Source organism: Galleria mellonella, unplaced genomic scaffold, assembly GCF_026898425.1.
Source record: "Galleria mellonella isolate WM207_F2 unplaced genomic scaffold, CSIRO_AGI_GalMel_v1 utg264, whole genome shotgun sequence".
Classification (NCBI taxonomy): domain Eukaryota; kingdom Metazoa; phylum Arthropoda; class Insecta; order Lepidoptera; family Pyralidae; genus Galleria; species Galleria mellonella.
The window spans coordinates 889,470-911,059 of NW_026442060.1; the positions used below are offsets into that span (position 1 = coordinate 889,470).

Below are 21,590 nucleotides of genomic sequence, written 5' to 3' on the forward strand. Positions count from 1 at the left end.
AGATATGAAATTTCTAAGGATTTTTTTGGGCGGTGAATACTTTTCACCTAGTTGTATGTTCCTTGATCAGTAGTGTTCTGTGCGTTTGAGCAGTAACATCGTTTACTTGTCGATTGCTGTTATATTACTGTTGGCTCGTATTTATTAATTTGATCATAAAATTATCGTTTTAAATAGTATAAACATTGGATATAGTAAACAAAATGGATTCGGCTAATTTGACCAAACAGGTAAATTTTGATTTTTTTCACGACTGGAAAAACACTACGTGAACGTGTGGTATTTTTCAAAATATTTATGTAAAAACAGAAATACGAGGTTTGTCCGGAAAGTACGTATAAAAGTTTTTTAAAAATTTTATTTTACAATTATTCAGGTAAATCAATTTTATCCCCTTCAAAGTACTCCCCCTGTGACATAATGCACTTGTGCCAACGCCGTTTCCACTGTGAGAAGGCTCCTTGAAAGTCCTCTGGTTGTAGGTTTCTCAGCTGCCCCGTCGTAGCTTTTTTTATCTCATTTATGTCCCCCAAATGCCGCCCCCGAAGTACCAATTTGGTTTTTGGGAACAAGAAGAAGTCACACGGGGCCAAATCCGGCGAATAGGGGGGTGTTCGGTCACCGTAATGGAATTTTTACTCAAAAACTCACGGACAACAAGAGAGGTGTGGGCAGGGGCATTGTCGTGGTGAAGAATCCAACGCCCCTCTCGCGCCAATTCTGGACGAACTCGTGCCACACGAGCTTTGAGGCGTCTGAGCACATCGACGTAGAATTTTCCATCAACTGTCTGGCCTGGAGGGACGAATTCTTGATGGACAATCCCCCGAACATCGAACTCTTTCTCGGCCCTCTCTGAATCTTTTTAGCCACTTGTGGACGGTTGGTTCCTTCACAGCATCATCCCCATAAACTGTTCTGAGATCGGCAAAAATTTCACGGCCATTCTTGCCGAGTTTCGAGAGAAACTTGATTACGACGCGCTGCTCTTCAACGGAAGCGGGCTCCATGCCGACGGGGTTTCGTTAAGAGGTAACTTCACAGATGGCGTGACAAGCCAGTTCGCACCGCACGGCGGTCAGACCAGAACTGAAGCATTGTTAGGGACATAAGGAAGGGGTCCTGCGCTTACCTGGCCTCCCCACTCCTCTTTCTCGCATTCCAGAACACTTTTATACGAACTTTCCGGACAGACCTCGTATGCCATCACAGTGCTGTAAATTTCGATCAAAATCAACTAAATAAAATAGGAATTGTGAAATTAACATTTATCAATTTCAACTTAAAATTCACATTTTTTTCAATTAGTTTACGCAATAGATGGTATATATATATAATACACAATAAAATAAGATAATTTAGTGAAACATTTGATTTCAATTTTAAAAAAATTCTGGAAAAACACCACGACATAAAAGTGTTTTTGTTTGATGTGGTATTGTTCCAAAATGTTTGTATAATTTTCGTTTCTAGGCTGAGGAAGTTGAAGCACTGAGCTCGATTTATGGCGACGATTGGACAATAGAAAGTGAAAAAATTAAAACATACCGTATCCGAATTATAGAGAACAAAAAGGAAGCAATGTTGCATGTGACAATGCCACCCGAGTATCCCACTTTGTCGCCACCTAAATATGAATTATCGGCACCGTGGATGGATAGAAGGGCGAAAGCGAATCTTCGAAAGTTACTGGACGACGTATACTTGTGAGTGTTACGACTCTTTTTTTTTAATCATTCATAATCATAACAATTTTCAGTCAGTCTGACATTAGTATGTCTTTGTTAATGTTGCTAGATATCTATTATCTTAAACTTACAATTGATATATTTTTTATTGTGTTCAGTTTAAATTATTCAATTTTTAAGTATGATTGGGTAAATAGTAATGATACTGTGAAACATTGTGGTGTTGATTTTGAAGCCTCATCCCTCTAAACCTATCTTGAAAATTAAAATTTTTATGCCGCCTTCATTACACATGTACACAATGACAACACCGTTTATTTGCCCTCAGAGGCAGGACGCTTGTTGGTGCAATATGCATGTTATGTTTTCATTTCAGAGAAAATATTGGTGAGGTAGTAATATACCAATTGGTGGAAAAAGTAAGAGATTTCGTGCGCAAAGTGAAGTCTGCTGAGACCCGAAAAAAGACCGTTACACCGGTTATTAAATCTTTAGATAAGACAAAGGTTGGTATCTTGTATTTATTTTAATTTTAGTATGAATGTCTCTCGTTATGAAAGTTGTTCACATTAATAGAAATATAGATGGAACTGTCACTTAATCAGTGAAGAGCAATTTAAAATACCTCTTAAAATATCATCTTCATTGTTGCAATCGAAAATATACGAAAGCAATTTAATATTTTATAATATTTCCGATTATATCAAGAAAAAAGTCCCCTGATAGAGAATACAATAGTCCCAGAATAAAAAACAAAAAATAAAATTTCAATTTTTATTTCAGTTAAAAATAAACTGTCCAGAAATAACTCACGGCGAGGTAATAGTAGACAGGAAAAGCTCATTCCAAGGTCACGCTGCTGAGGTCCACAGTGTAGAAGACGTCAAGTAAGTGAAACCATTATTAAGATAATTCTTAGTTTTACTAAATGTAGACATTGTATGGAAGCGTGTAGACAGATCAGTCTCTAATATTAGGTTTTTTTTTTGTATGAGGGATATGATGCACTCACATTGATGGTATACGAGGATCAGTGCAGGATGAAATGATGATTTCTATTAGTTGCAAGTTTCATACAGATACCGTGTTCCTGATTAAAGATAAGCAGATTTTTTTAATGAATGAAAATGGAACGGTAACCTCATCTCATCTGCGCTATCGGTATACACTGGCGAGATATTATATTAGTGAGAGATGTTAGGCGAGTATGAAGGCAGATCAGTAGGCCCGTCATGGCGAATTCAAACAGAATTAACCACGGTGGTTTCCAGGGGGATCCGCGTGGTGATCGACCTGATGAGGTATAATATTGGCAATGAATATTATTATTTATATATATCGTATTTTGATCCCATTACTAATGATCCCTTTCCCTTTCCTTCAGTCTCTTATTTTTAGTGTCTTGATTTTTATTTATCTAACTATAATATTTTTTCTAGTGCGGTAATTACGAAATTAAAAGAAAATAAAAAAATCTTAAATGCAACACACAACATGTATACATACCGTATTGAAAGAAAAACAGCGAAAGGTACCACTATATTGCAAGACTGTGACAATGACGGCGAAGCTCATGCTGGCGGCCGGCTTCTGCATTTATTGCAAGTTTTAGACCAGAAGAACACATTAGTTGTGGTTTCAAGATGGTAAGTTTAAATTTTTCTTAGCCGATGCAGTAGTCATTCTTTTGCCCCCTACTGCTACACTTATCGGGTCTATATTTTCTTATTGTCATTTTATTATATTTATCTCTCCAGTTCGTGCAAAGTATATACCTACACTTGCAAAATTTTAATACATTAGATTGACCGGTTTAGAAGATTAGTGTAAATTAACACGGGACCCAATATTTTTATATACTAATATATAGGTAGTACGTTTGACTTCAGAAGTAGAAAGGCCGACAGAAATAGATCATTTCGGAGTATACTAAGGCGTATCGATATAACACGTATACAAGATTTTAAGTTAAACCTACAGGAACACAACTGTGTATATATTTATATATAACTTTTTCTCAAATATATCCCGTGTACAGACATTGTATAGTTACAATTTTATTATATTAATAAGATAACCTCCAGGCTTAATTGTAGTTAAAAATACATTAATGCATATTTAAACGGATCATAATATAAATCTATATATTATTTTGCATTTTATAGGTATGGAGGGATCCAGCTCGGTCCACATAGATTCCGACACATAAACAACGCCGCCAGACAGGCCATTCAACAAGCTGGCTTATTGCAGAAATAACATTGCGCTACGTCATTATTTTTATTTATTTAAAGTGTAAACAAAACAGTGAAACTATGTACATATGACGGACTTAACACTGAACAGTGTTCTCTACCAGTCAACCATTGGACAAACCGAGAAATAAATAGAAGCGCAATTTATGTTTTGCTTAGGATATTAGGACTGTTGTCAAGACTAGAAAGGGATAGTAAGTGAGACCATGACAAACGAATATGTTTTTGGTCCACTATTTACGGATATGTACTATTTTCACTGTAATCGAAATTAAGTAATTAAGTAATCGAATGTGATAATGGGTTGTCCATATAGTATAAATAAGTTTAAATAGGTGCAATGATAATTAATCAGGATTAAATTGTGATCAGTAATAAAAACAAAAATATTCTTAATATTGTCCTTAATGTCCTCTACTTATTTTTTTTTTTAGTTATTGCAAACTATGTTTGATAATTTCACCATAAAAATGTAATCAAATTAATTGTTAAAATAAAATCATTATTTGATAAAATCATTGTTTCAATTATGGTTTGTATGTGATGATAAATATAAGTGATGTGAAAAGGATATAATATTTTAATGAATAATGGTAGAAGGTACTGGTTTAAACTCGGTCAGCTTTGAACTTCTTAATCATAAAATATTGGTTTAGTTAATATATAAACAATATATCTAATATAACTAAGAATCGTTATAAATACAACTACACAGTATGCCAATTAACGTAACAAATTGTTTTCAAACTTAAATTAATGAATACTTAGTAGTTTGTTTCCGAGAGTCCTGACCAATCGTCTTACCCGTAAACTCGACGACTTACAGCCATCCAAACAAGCTGGCTTCCAAAAGGGCTTTAACACCAGATACCACATACATGCAGATTATACAGAAGACCGAGGAGTATAATCTGCTGCATAATCTGTCACTATGTCTGGAGTGTATGGACTATGAGTAAACCCTTGATTCGGTCGAGACATGGGCGGTACTGCAGTCCTTCTAGCAGTGCTAGATTGACTATAGGTATATCGAAGTGTTGAAGTGTATGTACATTAGAGCTACGATGTTTATTTGAGTACAAAACTAGAGTACGAACCCCATCCTAGTGCAAAAAGATGTAAATCAGGGTGACATCCCCGAAACTCTTCACAGCTGCATTGGAAGATGTTTTCAAACTCTTGGTCTGGATAAGAATATAAATCATGAATACTATGCTCAAAGATGGTTAATTATTAATAGTGCTTTGCAACAGGTACGTTTTACGGTAACGACTTGTATGAATAGGTAAGTCGAACTTCGACCGAGACACAACAGACCTGAGTCCTCAGGAATGGCAACGCATGGGGGTATCATGGGCGAAACAGTATACTCTGTTATGTCAATGGTACTGCTCATGTCTATAGGCGACGGTTACCACTTTCCATCAGGTGGACCGTCAGCTTGTTTGCCATTCTAAGTTGTATAAAAAAATTGTTCAGCAGTGGACGGATAATGGCTAATAAACGATGACGATGAAGAAACATATTATAACCTAGTACCTAGTTGTATCTATTAAATAGTTATAGGTACAAGTATTTAAAAAAAAAATTGTTCTTTTTCATTATTATACGTTTAGACCGAATTGCTAATTAGTAAAATCTTTCGAATACGAAAATTTGTGTACACATTATTTGATTATTAAATTTAATAATTATATTTTTTTAATGAAAATAAAACCAAACATTTAATTATTACAAAAATAAAAACAATATAATTCAATATAAAATAAAATAATTCTGGTTGCAGAGCTTGACATAGTTGCAGTTGCCGATGACAGTATTTTTTCTTTATTCATAAGAATTGTCCTTATTGTTGAAGTTACCAAATTAAAAAATTGAAAACGTTAAAGAGAAAAATGTGTTTTTTATAAAACACAAATTTGTTGAAATCTGCTTCCCCATTCCCCACATTTGAATCAACATGGGGCAGTTTGGAAAAATGGGTTAAAAACCGGGAAAAAAGAGGATAGAGTAACAATTTGTTAGTATTGTAATGATATTTATTGTTATTAAAACATAAAAGAAACTTATACGAAACTTCTAAAGTTAAATCTTGTATTGCAGTAACAAAAATAAAAATTAGAGTTTTTGTGTTTGACTTTCTCTTTGTTAACAAAAATAATCATATTGCATGAGAGTATTAGTGTATTGTTATTATATAATTAGGTATATAATACTGCCTCAGACGCAAAATTAAACATAAAATAAAATTAATATCAAACTTCTAAACTTAATAATAGTTTTTAATTTAGTCAGATTAACAAAAATAATCCTGTTGCACATTTATTTTAAAGTATTCATCTTAGGTAGGTCCTGTCCTACCTATCCCATATGAAAAATGGAAAAATTGAAATTAAAAGAAAATTTTCGTGCCATTCTGGACGTGCCATTATTAGGTGCTGGCAGTTTTTTTACTATATCCAAAATTGTAACAGACTATCTATCAACTTTTTCAGGAAAATAAAACAAACTCTTCAAGTAATTCACAGTAAAGGTAAATACCTTAACTTAAATAAGTCTTTTTCTTCAATTCTAGCAACGAAAGACAAAGATGCAATTCGTTTTTTGAAGGGCACTTAACTAGTACAAAGTCCCCAATATTCAGGCTTTGACTAGTCAAAATAGAGTAAAAAATTGATACAACACAATAACTATCTTAGTATTGTATGAATTTTGTTACAAAATATTTTTTTTTATTTATTTATTTTTTTTCAAAGGAATACTGTCAGCTTCTTCCAGCAATTTTTCATCTTCATTATGAATATCACTAGCATCAGTCGCATCTAAGTCTGAATCGTCATTCACAGAGATGTTATCGTCATTGTCGTCCGACTCAGAGCTTGATGTAAATATGTATCTCTGTTTTGATTTAAATTTGGGTTTAGGTTTACAGTATTGCAGTTAGTGATGTATTTAATTACTATCAAGGATTACATTTAGAATACATGTATTAGAAAACATTTGAAGTTTGCATTTAAGATGGGGGCGGGGCACATTTGAAAGTCCCGTTCGAATCAGCTCCATTTGTTTTGATTAAATCTGGTCCATGGTCACTTGGAAGATAAAATATTACAAAAAAAAAAAAAGAATGTGAAATAACCGGCAAGCAAAAACAAGGTGGATTGAAAACTAATAAATACTGCACAATTTTGTGAAAGAATTAGATGGAAACCGTTACTTACGTGATTAAAAATCCCTTACAACATTTATTTTTATTTTTTACTTCGCCGGTACAATTACGACGGTAGGTTATAACTCTTTTTGACAACAAAATGCACGCGCTTTGTGACTTGACGTTTGTCACAGCCAGTGTTGCTAATATTAAAATGGAATTGTGGCATAGATTAACATAAAGCTGCATTTAGAAATCAACATGTTCAAATCTGCCCCTGTGCTAAGGTGCCTCCTTCTCCCCTACATATATGGAAATTTAGCGCTGCGCGCAATTACAGGAATCCCCGAGTTAAAATAAAAGAGCGCTAAACCGAAACAGTGCTGAACGAAACAGCGGGGTCTTACTGTATTAAAATAATCGATTAATAAAAAAAAAATCAAAATAACCGTCAATTTTAGTGACATTTAGTTAGTTATCTGTCCATATTTATTACCATTTAATGGTAATCGAAAAGGCGGAAAACGTAAACTTGGCAATATGATGGAGAATTAACGAAAATTAAAACATTTGACTCTGGCCTAAATGGTTGTAAAAGTAAAGACTGCTATTAAAAAAATAAAAGAAGTCTATTCGCTTTTTTTCGAAGCCTCATTGGACATGGCATTGACATTTGGGTAGTAATTGACGTTTGAGTAATAGTAATAGATGTATAGTGTCCCACAGATTAGAGAGACTAGTGTTCTGTACATTACTTTTCTGTTCGTTTAATTGTTGTCAATGTTTGTTTTTTTAATTCTCTGAGATTTTTTTTGTTTTCTTTCATCGGTTTTGTTATCAGAATATCTTTATAAAATTAATGTTTTAATTGGGGTAAGAAATAAATATCTTGAACAAAATGGATTCGGATAATTTAATCAAACAGGTATAATTTTGATTGTTTTGACGACTGGAAAAATATATGAACGTGGTGTTTTTCAAAATATTTATGTAATTTAATAAATAATGTGAACAGTGCTATGAATTCTAATCAAAATCTGCCAAACAAGATAAAAATTGTGCTTATAACATTTATTAATTTCAACTTAAAATTAACATTTATGATTAGTGGTAGCAATAGATAGTATATGTTTATATACATAACCAGTGTAGTAATCAAACATAAGGTGACCAACTATTGTTTGTTCAAAAAGAGTACACTTTGCAAGTATTTCATAACTGAAAAAAAAAGAAAAAACGATAAAAACTTTATTTTCTTTTAAAAACATATTGTTCTTCAGAGTGGATTTTTTTTTACTAAATGAAGATGTTTGTCTAATAATGTAACCACATCTGAACAACTTTCATTTTACATATTAAATTTAACTGTTAAGACGGCAGATAATGTTTTTACAGAAAGTTGCGACTTCTCACTGCTCCAATAATCATTCCCTAGTGAAAATACCCTTCCCTTCAACAGCAGCATTAGTGCCTGGACAACGGACATACGGAAATATCTAAATACTTTTAAATTTTCATGTAGGATATGTTCTAGTGAAATACTAATGAAATTTAAATCACTGTTAAAATAATTTTAAATATTTAATTAATAAAATTGAAATAAAATAATCTAAAAAAATGTTTTAGAAATACAAATGAATATAAAGTTATACAAATGAGTACTTTCAGAGTACAGGATTTGAAAATAGTATGGTTTGTGAAAAAAGAGTACAAAACTCAGTAAATGAGTATAGTTGGTCACCTTATCAAACAATTCATTTCAGCAGTGAAAAAATATCATGAGATTGTGGTGTTTCTGTTTGATATGATATTTTTTCCAAATAGTTTACTTAATTTTTGTTTCCAGGCTGAGGAAGTTGAAGCACTGAGCTCCATTTATGGCGATGATTGGACTATAGAAAGTGACAATTTTAAATCATACCGTATCCGTATTGTAGAAAATAAAAATGAAGCTCTGTTGTTTGTCACTATGCCACCTGACTATCCTACTTTGTCGCCACCTAAATATGAATTGTCGGCACCATGGATGGATAGGAAGATAAAAGAAAACCTTCATAAGTCACTAGATGAAGTATACTTGTAAGTGTTACAACTTTTTTAAATCATTCATAATCATAATAATTTTAAGTCAGTCTGACTTAATTGTCTTTGTTTATTCTGCTAGATATCTATCATCTTAAAATTAGAAACATTTAAATTCAGAGTATGATTGGGAAAAAAGTAATGCTACTGTAAAACAATGGCATTAATTCTGAAAAACCTAACTCTCTTCAGTTTGATATCACAGCAAAATTTTTATTGAGGACTAGTAAAAAACTAACTAAATACATATTTTTTTTTATACCATTGTTATACAATTCCTCTAAACCCAATCAATTGTATAAGCAGTAGAACAGGCAGAGTGAGGCAAGCCTCAACTTAAGGGTTTGAAACCACTTGCGAACCTAGAATCATTGACAATTTTCATAGTTCCTTATTACACTGAGGCAGTTTCTTTTTAAATATTTTAATTTAAAATAATTATAAATTTAGTTTCTAGTCCATAAAACAGTAATTTTGCAAAACTATCAAATTAAAATGTTAGGTAAAGAGATAAATTTAAAGAAACAGCACACTAAAATGTATTCCAGTATTAGCAAAAAAATAATAACAATAAACAAGTTTTAGATAATTATTTCATGGTATAGTGTAAGGTCAATAGGTAGTCTTATAGATTTTAAAAATGCATTTGTTGCTATCAAAAATGGAAAAAGAATTGTCAAGAATTTTTATTTCACCTTCATTACACACGAACACGATGACAACGGCTTGATTTGCCTTCAGAATTTTACATGAACTTTGTCAATACAATATATGTTTTCATTTTAGAGAAAATATAGGAGAAACAGTAATATACCAATGGGTAGAAAAAATAAGAGAAGTTTTACAAAATATAAAATCTACTGAGACACCAAAAAATATCGTTACACCAGTTATTGAATCCTTAGATATGACAAAGGTATGTATTTTAATTTTAGTATGTGTAATTTTTCCTTTTGAAAATGTCTCTGGCGATGTAAGTTGTTTACATTAATACAAATATAGATGGAACTCTCACTTAATCTAATACTAAATCTCATCTTCATTGTTGCAATCTATCCATTGTCCACTGTTGAACATAAGTTTCCCCATACTGTGCCACAACATATAGTCCTGTCACTTTCGATATTTAGTTTGATATCTTATGATTTCTCTGTGCCTATCCTGTAAGGGATTTAGGAATTAAAGAATTACAAAGTGTAAAACAAAGTGTCGCAATTATCTGTAAATATTCAAAAGCGATTAAAAAATTACAATATTTCAGATTATATTAAGAAAAATATTCTTTGATAGAGAAAACAATAGTCCCGAAATAAAATATACATTTCAATTTCTATTTCAGTTAAAAATAAATTGTCCAGAAATAACTCATGGTGAGGTAATAGTAGACAGGAAAAGTTCATTCCAAGGTCACGCTGCTGAGGTCCACAGTGTAGAAGACGTCAAGTAAGTGAAACCATTATTAAGATAATCCTTAGTTTTACTAAAGGTAGACATTGTATGGAAGCGTTTAGACAGATCAGTCTCTAATATTAGGGTTTTTTTTTTTGTATGAGGGATATGATGCACTTACACTGATGGTATAGGAGGATCAGTGCAGGATGAAATGATGGTTTCTATTAGTTGCAAGTTTCATACAGATACCGTGTTCCTGATTAAAGATGAGCAGTTTTTTTTTTAATGAATGAAAATGGAATGACAATCCTATCTCATCTGCTCTATCGGTATACACTGGTAAGATATTAGTGAGAGATGTTAGGCGAGGATGAAGGCAGATCAGTTGGCCTGTCATGGCGCATTTAAATAGAATTAACCACGATGATTTCCAGGAAGATCCGCGTGGTATTTTGACCCCATGTCTATATTAGAGATATATTGCAATATATTAAATATTAAAAGTTAGCATTTTATAAGCCATGTCTTTGATGCAATGGCTATTCACTGTTAGGTTGAATGTATACTTATAATTATTATGTATAAATAAAGAGAATATTTAGTACTTAATTTGCAGTGCCTTAAATTTTTTTATTTATGTAGTCATAATATTTTTTCCAGTGCAGTAATTACGAAATTAAAAGAAAATAAAAAAATATTAAATGCAACACACAACATGTATGCATACCGTATTGAAAGAAAAACAGCGAAAGGTACCACTATATTGCAAGATTGTGATGACGATGGTGAAGCACATGCTGGTAGTCGGATGCTGCATTTATTGCAAATATTAGACCAGAAGAACACATTAGTTGTGGTTTCAAGATGGTAAGTTTAAATTTCTTTTAGCCGTTGCAGTAGTCATTCTTTTGTCCCCTACCGCTACATATATCGGATCTATATTTTCTTATTGTCATTTTATTATATTTATCTCTCCAGTTCGTGCAAGCTACCTACATACATTTGCAAAATTTTAATAAATTTGATTGACCGGTTTAGAAGATTAGTGTGAATGAACACGGGACACAGGATTTTTATATATTAATATATAGTACTAGCTTCTGCTGACAATTTCGTACGCCTGGATTTCGTGTGTGCGTGGAGTTGGAGAAGTAGGGAAACCAATGAAATAGATCACTACTAGATGGCGTATTAAGATAAAACATATACCAAGTTAAACCTACAGGAATAAAACTGTGAAAATCGCATCCAATTTGGTGCAGTAGTTTTTTCGTGAGGACAGAACAAATATACAGACAGACACAAAATTTACAAATGCTTGTATGACTTTTCAGACCCCACATGTAAATTTTTCTTAAATATTTCCCCTGTAGAGATATCATGTAGATAACCACTCTTACTCCCCAGGGAGAAAGTTGGTGGAACTGGTCAATTTTATTATATTCCTAAGATTTACATTATTATATTTTTTGCTGTTAATAGTCATCTCTATGCTTAATTGTAGTTTAAAATGCATTAATATATTAAAATCTGTGTAACTCTCAGTAATCCTAAGAATACAGCACTACATGTATTCTGCATAGCAGAAAAAGTATCATAAAGGATCAGCTAAAAACAATAACAGAAGAAATGTATCAATATTAATTTAATCATAATTATTACAATATAACAAAAACACCAAAAAATTTAAATTATTTAACTAAATATACTGAAATAGGGTCTCAAACTTCATTATCCAATTATTACATATTTTTTTAACCACACATTTTTTTTTTATTCTAATTTATCCAATAATCAAGTTAATCAGTTTATTTGCATTTAATCCAGCCAAGAAATTATAGTCCAATATATATAGTATATGTTTTTATAGAATTTAATAAAGTTTTGTTGAATTTATCACAGAAACATTAAAATTCGAAATTGGTAATAAATCTTGTTTGAAATTAGGTTGTTATAATTGATTAATCGATTGAATGATTCCATTGAATCGATAAATTATTTTTTATATGTACTGCTATTGTACATCACCAGACTGTTTTTTATGGTCGTATCAGTTATTCATTTGTTCACATTAAGTTTTATTGAAACGGATTATAATATAAATCTATATATTATTTTTCATTTTACAGGTATGGAGGGATCCAGCTTGGTCCTGACAGATTTCGTCATATAAACAATGCCACCAGACAGGTCATTCAACAAGCTGGCATGTTGAAGAAATGACGTTGCATTACTACATTGTGTAGCTAAATTATTTATTTGAAAATTTTGGCCTTAATTTTGTACGTTACTTAGATCATATTTTCGATAAATGTTCTTGAAACTTTTAAAGTTATTTGTAACTTAAGGCTAGAAAAGGATAGTAAGTGAGACATGATAATCGAATTTATTGTACCAAAATAAACATTATCTAAATATCCTGAAACTCAGTATGTTTTTTGTCAACTATTTATGGATCTGTATTGATATAACCGTATTGAAATTGTGGTAATGGTTTACGTACGTATTTTAACATTTCTAAGATGTGGGGGCGAACAAATGAATCTTTGAAAATAGCACACACGATATTGACCCTAAACTATTAGTTGAATTATTCAATCTGATATTACAAAAAGCTGAAATTTATGCACAATGATCTGAATTTAATATCGTTTTAATACACAAGAAGGGCGACCCCCAAGGATATAGGTAACTATAGACCGATAAGTTTGCTATCGAGTTTCTAATAACTGTGTAACTCTAGGAGAGAGTACTGTAAGTTGATTGTTGGATACATGAATAAAGAAACATTTGTAATTAATTACACAGGAGACTTTGATTGACAAAAAAAAAACATCTGTCCAACGAAGTAAACCTTGAAATTATTATATATATATATATATATATATATATATATATATATATATATATATATATATATTATTCTTAGTTTAGTAAATTTAAATAATTTCAATGTTTTTTTACCTGATAGGGTATATTGCTAGCAATGGGGACGTAAAATTCCATTGCTAACAATCCTTCATGTGCAAAGACTACCAAGTGTATCCAGCTTAACTTGTACTTAGTATCCATACTTCTTCGATCTATCATGCTTCTATCATTTCGTGTTGAATTATCGTTGGTCGAAATATTTAAATCACCGATAGTAAATCATATATTTAATTTCTATATTTGTTGTCATATTAGAAAACAACTAGTTTAAATAAAGTCTGTTGCGCAATAATAATTAATCAGTGATTACAGTTGTGATATAAAAACAAAAATATTCTCAATATAAATATATTTATTGTCCCTTACTTATTTTGTTACATTATTGCAAACTATGATTGTTAATTTCACCGGTGTATAGCGCGACATAAAAATATAAACAAATTAATTGTTAAAATTAAATCATTATTTGATAAAACAATTGTTTCAATTACAGTATGATAATTAACGTAATACAAACTAAAAGTGGTTCTGGAACGAAAGTGACAGGCGCGTATCTACTTTTTCCTCTTCTGTTCTCGCAGTCTGTACTACTAGATTTGTCAAAGATCCACTGATATACAAAACCGGCTACTGATTGCAGATAATCAAAAATAGCCGTGCCAACGGTGAATCGACGCCTATCAAAACATTTATACCAGATATAATTATCTGGGTAGAAAAAACCTTAAAACAATGATAGGGACAATAACAGGCCATTGCCCCTTAAACACATTTATACACAATAGAAGCCACAAACAGCTCTCTATGTAGATGCCGTTTTGACGCCGAAGAAACGGCTGTTCAAGTTTTAAAAAATTCTCGAAGCAGTAAGGTTGCTTCGTAAAGCCTGTGAACAACCCAGGAGGCTTCTGTGCATCTGGGCGGAGATGAGTTGGCTTTACTAGTCACGACTCATACGCACAATGGCCCAAATTGGCCCAAGCATTACGTGGAATAGAGAGTCCAATTTTTAATGGCACTACACTCTATAAACTGTATTGTGTAGTGCTATTGGTACAGATACAGGTGTTCCTTTTTTCGAGAATATTAACTCATTTTTAGTTAACCCATCTTTGCATAATGGTGGAAATTTCCATCATAACATTGAATGCCCAAAAATTATTTGAAAGAACAAGTTCACTTTAAGTCTATCGTGTCTGGATACCTTTTTAATGTCCATTGCAAAAAAAAAAAACTTAGCTGTCTAATTTATTTATTAAGATTGATTTATTTCACCAATAAAAAAAATCATACAAAGAAGGGTTAACACAAGTTTTTTTATGGGTGATAATGAAATAGTAAATAGTAACCCCGCCTGTGCTATCGGGATACGCTGGAGGTGCACTAGTGAGGGATGACAGTTGAAGTTGAAAAGGCAGCTCAGTTAGGCCATCGTGTTAAATTCCACTACAATTAACCACGATAGTTTCCAGAGGGAACTGCGTGGAGGTCGACCTGACAGTTTCTATTGGTAGCAATAGGTTAATTAGACCCCATTATTAACAATCTTTTTCCCCCACTAACACAAGTTGTAACAAATGGACCTCCTAACAAATTTGATTTCATGTGTACATTATAGTATCTTTGGTCATCCATTAGATTTTTACTGTCATGATGATGTTATAATTATTTTAATAGAATAAATAATATTAAGTTACAATAAATTAATACATTTCTTATGTATTGTGTATTAGCCTTAATGTGTTACTATAATTGTCACATTTTTCACCACATCTGCCCTTCATACGCTTTCTGTTTTTACCTTAAGGTTAACTGGCAGAGAATGCCATATGGGATTAAGCTCACCATTTGTACTGTTTCATTGTGTAATAAAGAATAAATAAATAAGCTGCTACGCCTCCCGGTTAAGAGTTTCATCATCAAATTCATCGTATACTAAATAAAGTACTTATAGTTAACTTTCAAATTACAAATTAATTAGCCTCCTTCATCAATCTACACTGACACTTATTTATATGTGTTAAAAACTAAAAAATAATGCATGGTAAAATAAAATTAACTATATTAATTATTTATATCACTGCCGAACATAAGCTTCTCCCATAGACTGGCATAAAGAACGGCCCTGAGCCACCTGCATCCACCAACTCCCTGCAATGTATTAGAGGCCGTCACTCCATTTAGTGAGGGTCGTCCTACATTGCGTCTGCCCGTATGAGGTCGCTACTCAAGAACCTTTCTTCCCTATCGATCGTCGGTTCTTCGAGCTATGTGACCAGCCCATTGCCACTTTAGCTTGCTTCTTCTAATATATTACAAATGCTTTATATTACACTGAAAACTATTCATTGGAACCTAACTGTTATTTTCTATTATTCCTTGAATTGTTATCCGATGTTTTCACCGTGATGCATTTCTTGTCCAAAAATTTCAAAAGGTCCTGAAATAAAATTAATATATGTATATTAATTTTTAAATCTATAAAATAATCGACAAAATAGATATATAATGCGAGATAGAATTACTAAGGAAGGTCTAGATTTGATTGATTGATCTATAAGAGTCATGAGATTGATTTATAACAATTAGATAGTCAATGCTCTAATCTGCTATCAGATTAAGATAAGAAATTAAGAATTTTCGAAACTGCCGTTTATCTACGCATAAGTTTTAAAGCGAGTGTTGTACATATAGCCTTCAGCATTCGATTTCATTTCGAATGTATTAAAATAGTATTTATCTATAACGAGCAATGTTTAAATGAGGTTCAGAATTCTATTCTCAGTTAAATAAAATTAAGAAAAATCATTTAAAAATCATAAATTATTAATTTAATTGCACCACTTCATCCTAATTAACTTTTAAGAGTCTGGCTATTTTTAACCGACTTCAAAAAGGTGAGGTTCCGAATTTAACAATTTTTTATGTTTGTTTTATTAAAACTGTTTAAGTTTCTTATTGTTTAGTTTTGAAACGTTTGTTTCAGTTTTTAAATTTCGACTTGTTCGTTACAACTGGTTTGTTACACCAAATAATTCTAAGACATTCTATTAATTAATGATTGGGGGAATCTTCTTGTAAAAATATATAAGAGTTCTTATAAGACATGTATTTATGATAACGGTTTTATTGTTAATATTAATTCTATCATTTATAAATCAATTATTATTTTTTTAAATGGAAAGATATATGTATTTTCAAATTGGTCCTATAGGAATTTTATCAAAATTGATTTCATAGTTTAGTTTTTAAATCAAAAACTGATTTTGCCCCGATTGAAGTTAATTATTTTTTCTGTTGAACATAATCTCATATAATTGAGGGGACTCGGGATTGATCATAATCTCACTTCATGGAAAGTGATGTGGTTTAACTCACAAAAATATGGGGGGAAAGGGATTGTTAGTAATGGAGACTGAGAATCCCATTGCTAGCAATATATCCAACCAGGTCGATCTCCTCGCGGTTCCCCCTGGAAACTATCATGGTTAATTCCTGATGAATTCATCATGATGGGCTAACTGGCCTGTTTTCATTCTCATCTATCACCCTCACTGGTGCTCCGCCAGCGTATCCCGTTAGCGCAGGCGGGGTTACCATACCATTTTCACCCATCAAAAAAAAACTCACAAAAATCCTCACAGTTATGTAGAAAACAGCTATATGGTAATGTAGCTGTTGAAAGTACCTAATCATCATCATCATCATATCAGCCGTTAACCGTCCATTGTTGAACATAATCACTAAAAGAGGAGTACGCTTTGGGGTATTTGTAGTTGCCACACTTGGCAGGTGAATTAGAAACCGCAGTTAGGCTTTGATGATGTTTTAAAAGGGATGCTGCTGTCTATTCCTCGATCATTAAATTCCCTTAATCGTCTCTTACGACACAAAGGTAGCCCATTCTATGCCGAGATCACCCGGCCATTACCTAATTAATATTCTATTTAAATTAAAGGAAAAATTCTACCTTAGGATCATATCTGTGCCCGCATGCCACTAGTTCTTTGTGTATGATATCTATATTGACTGGTTCATAACGCAGTATCGCTTCACGCAAACCTCGTCGACAAGACAGGAAGTTATGAAACGCTATGTGAAGGGGCACTCTACAAGAATGGACCTGTAAGCAATTTTATCTTGGTTTACATCATCATCATCATATTAGCTTTTATCCACCGCTAAACATAAGCCTCCCCCTTGGGGGGGTTGCCAGTAGTTGCCACGCTTGGCAAGCGAATTGACAACAGCAGTTAGGATTTGGAGATGTTTTAAGAGGGACGCTGCTGACCATTCCTCGCCCTCTCTCAGTCGCCTCTTACAAAACCCACGGGAAAGGAAGGAGTGGCCTATTCTATGCCGGCACTATACGGTAATTACAAGAGTTACTCTATTTTAATGGAAGTATCAGTACTTTTTATTACAAAGTTGAATATTTATTAATTTTCACTCACCTTAGCTTTTTCCTTTTTCTGAAACACCCAATCATCAGAACTACATTCTATTTCCCTCAAATCTGGAAGTTCTTTTGTTATTTGATAAATATTTTCCTTAACACCTTCAAAGTTGTTTTTAGTAGATTTTAGTGGGGATTTTTTTGGTGAAACAGAGTTAGTTGCTTTAATTTCTGTTTTACGCTTTTTTGATGGTGATAACAATTCTTCATTAGCACAAGGCGCTATAACTGGATGAGTCTGATTGTAAATATGTGTCAACAGTCGAATAGCTGGAAAAAGTACAATTTAATATATTGAAAGATTTTGTATCACAATAAATTAATACTATATTCAGCAATAATATCTATACATACCTCTTTTTCTTTTAAATGGTTTTAAACCGTACTTATCCAATTCTTTATTTCTTTCTGGAGTTGTCATAGATGCATAATCCAATATTGGTGTAACTTGGTGAATTTTAACTATGTAATCATTTGGGGTTTCTGTTGTAACTTTATTTACTTTCTCTGGTGTACTTACTGCAGAATGACATGACTGCATTTTTAATCTATCTGCATTCTCAACAGATTTTTTAATATTAACTATAGGTAGAAAACTATCACTGAAAGACCTATTTAGAATATTTGATCGAGTTTCATTATTGCTAGATTTATTAAATATTTTTAATCTATTTGATTCGTTATCATTCATATTTGAGCTTTGAAAATCTACATGTATTAATTCATCATATCTAGATTTGTGAAGGGAATAGTCCAATTCTCTATCAGAAATTTCAAAAACTTCAGAATCTTGACTGCTTGGTAATTCATGTTTTTCAGGTGATTTATCAGATTCACAAATATCAGATTTACTTAAACTCCTACCTTTCGTGGAAAAGTTTTTCTGGTTAACAGACATATTATTTTCAAAGCAAACATCATCATAATCAATAGACATTTCATTAATATTTTCAATATTAATTTTATTTCCAGATGCAGACTGGACACTATTATCATTACATTCTTCAGAATCAGTATCTTGTGATAAATCAATTTTATCATCTACATTTAAATCAATGCAACTAGATTGAACATCATCATTTGAATGATTATACATGTAATCATTGAAGAAACTCTCATTTGGCAAATTATTTCTATTTTCAAATTGTATATCATTACTCAAATTAAGCCTATCTTCTTTAGAATCATTTGTTGATGTTCTCCTTTTGTTTGATATTGATGGAATAATTTCAGAATTATTTAAAATAATTGTATCATCAAATGATTTGTCACTAACATGAACAAATGGTAAATTGTCACTAGAATCAGAGGACTGTGTTAAATCAATATCATTAGATGCATTATCATCATTCTCTATTTTTTCTGTGACAACTTTATTATTATTTTCACTAGAAATTTGAGTTAAATCTATCTTATTGCATACACGAATAGGATTACCTTGAGAAATATGTGTAATACACTCTGTCAGATCCATAAAATCATTAGATTTTCTTTTAGTAATATCTATACCACTTGATAACTGTAAATTTAATGTATTTTCATGATAATTAAAATTATGTTGTATGGCAATACATTCAGTTAGTTCCATAGGATCAGACTTTCTAGTTGATATATCACTCTTTTGTGATAATTGTGAACCTGATTTACGATTGGTAATTGGCAATATTGTTGTATTTAAGTCCTTTGTAGTTCCAGGTATATCATTACAACATTCAATTATTTCTATAATATCCTCATTTGTTTTAATTATATTACATGCAGTTTCTTGAGACTTTTGTATTGTTAATTCATGGGCATTACTAATAAAAGATGATGTTTCATCATCAAATAAATCTGGAGAATAGCTTCTTACTGGTGCTGATACTTTTAACATTCTATCATTTTCAATATCAGAAACACTGCTTGCATCTTTTCTTTTACTTATGTTTTCAACATTTGCATTATCATCAAAAATTTCAATAACTTTTCTAGTGCAAGTGCTATTATTACTGATATCATCTACAATGATTGTATCTCTTTCAGTTTTACTATTAACAATGTTCTGAGCACATTTTAATGATCCACTAAGAATAATATCTAATTCATCTTGGGAACACATAATGTTACTCATATTGATTTTTTTATTTTCACAAAACTTAGGACTTACAGGTCTGCCAGGTATTTCAGACCAATCTCTTAGTGAAGTACCAATGCAAACTGATGTCTCTATTGATAAATCAGGAATATAAAATACATCATTATTTCTTATTTCATTATATGGAACATGTGTTGTTAAATAATATAAATGTATATCAGAATAATTATTACATGAATAATTAAATGAATTCTTAAAAGTGTCAATATTTTCAAATAAAACTTGGGAATACTTATCAGCAATTATTTGCTGTTTCTCTACATCTGTACATAATATAAGTTTGTAATTTTTCCTTAACTTTTTTAATCTCTTACTAGAATTTGAGATTTTTATATCTGGAACTGTAAATCCATATTCCCGTAAAGTTGATCGAATTTTTGCAGTTCTTCCCTGAGAATTCAACTGAGTACTTGTTGATGTGATAGTTTCTACTGGCTGAAGCGATTTTGATAATGCCACTGCAAGTTGCAGCTGCTCAGGATCAACATCCACACCAGATTGTTTACAAATATTATCAAAGTCCTTTGAGTAAGACACTAATTCATTTTTCTTTTTATTCAACAATGTTTTTATTTTTGTTTGGCCTTTAATCAGTTTAGTTGCTTTCTTTTTTTTAAACTTTATTGTTTTTTGGACATTCCTTGGTTCAAAGCTTTTCTTCTTTTCTTGAAAGTCTGACAAACTTTCGTCCATACCACAGTTGCGCGAAAAGTATTTGCTTAAGATCACCTTACACTGGTTTTCATTGCTGGCAAAAATAAAACAATTTTAAATATATAAATATTTTTTTATTCATCTATAATATAAAAATGCTATGTTACCAACCTACAAGAACTGTTTATATTCATTAGAAACTATTTATCTGGTCTATCTGGTCTTTCAGATTCTTCAACAATTTTTTTTATTGTGGCTCCCGTTCTATTCAATAAACCACTGGCAATCATTTGTTTTCTTTCTACTTCTTCAATAGGATCTTCATAAAGAGCTTCGGCTGCTTTCCTAAGGTTTTTAGTAACAGGAATGTATCTAAAACACAAATAATTAATATAACCTATGATCTTCAAAAAAGTATTACGTTAGGTAATTACGTGAAAGTAGTTTTAGTTTTACTTACGTGAAAAGTAGTCCAAACGCTATTCCAATAGTTATTGTTCCTATAGCAAGAGCATTTCGAAATTTAGCTGCTGGCGTACCTTTTATTTTTCTAGGTTTCCATTTCGTAGTGTCAATGCCAATAGCCATGTTTCCTTTTTCGGTTAATAAACAAATTGAAATGTAGAAATATGACATTTTAAGAAATTGACATTACGTCAGTCATCATCATTCGATTGATGATCTTGTTTGATTATTGGATTGATTTTTGTTTTTTATATTTATATTACACGTAAGGGAAATTTCAAAATAAATAACTTTAATTACTAATAGCTGTACAGTACTGGCATATAATAGGCCACTCCTTTTCTCGTGTGTGTTGTAAGAGGCGATTAAAAGACCTTAATGG

At 31.7% G+C, this 21,590-nt stretch overlaps 4 protein-coding genes across 4 annotated transcripts; 2 read left to right on the plus strand and 2 right to left on the minus strand.

Annotated features, from left to right (window-relative positions):
• Positions 1-203: 203 nt before the first annotated feature.
• Positions 204-4,401, plus strand: LOC128200730 (protein IMPACT-B-like). The gene is made up of 6 exons (XM_052895065.1): positions 204-230; positions 1,474-1,706; positions 2,065-2,194; positions 2,472-2,575; positions 3,128-3,334; positions 3,854-4,401. The coding sequence occupies exons 1-6, from the start codon at positions 204-206 to the stop codon at positions 3,945-3,947; spliced, it is 795 nt and encodes a 264-aa protein (XP_052751025.1). The 3' UTR covers positions 3,948-4,401.
• A 3,414-nt stretch (positions 4,402-7,815) lies between these two features.
• Positions 7,816-13,367, plus strand: LOC113509401 (protein IMPACT-B-like). Its single transcript, XM_052895057.1, has 6 exons — positions 7,816-8,019; positions 8,941-9,173; positions 9,963-10,092; positions 10,516-10,619; positions 11,229-11,435; positions 12,698-13,367. The coding sequence occupies exons 1-6, from the start codon at positions 7,993-7,995 to the stop codon at positions 12,789-12,791; spliced, it is 795 nt and encodes a 264-aa protein (XP_052751017.1). The 5' UTR covers positions 7,816-7,992; the 3' UTR covers positions 12,792-13,367.
• Positions 13,368-13,833: 466 nt separating this feature from the next.
• Positions 13,834-21,054, minus strand: LOC113509339 (structure-specific endonuclease subunit SLX4). Its single transcript, XM_052895053.1, has 5 exons — positions 20,915-21,054; positions 18,310-20,837; positions 17,954-18,225; positions 17,470-17,622; positions 13,834-15,939 (listed from the first exon to the last, which is right to left on the minus strand). The coding sequence occupies exons 1-5, from the start codon at positions 20,935-20,937 to the stop codon at positions 15,862-15,864; spliced, it is 3,054 nt and encodes a 1,017-aa protein (XP_052751013.1). The 5' UTR covers positions 20,938-21,054; the 3' UTR covers positions 13,834-15,861.
• LOC128200728 (uncharacterized) lies at positions 20,863-21,363 on the minus strand. Its single transcript, XM_052895059.1, has 2 exons — positions 21,204-21,363; positions 20,863-21,115 (listed from the first exon to the last, which is right to left on the minus strand). The coding sequence occupies exons 1-2, from the start codon at positions 21,329-21,331 to the stop codon at positions 20,944-20,946; spliced, it is 300 nt and encodes a 99-aa protein (XP_052751019.1). The 5' UTR covers positions 21,332-21,363; the 3' UTR covers positions 20,863-20,943.
• Positions 21,364-21,590: the final 227 nt, after the last annotated feature.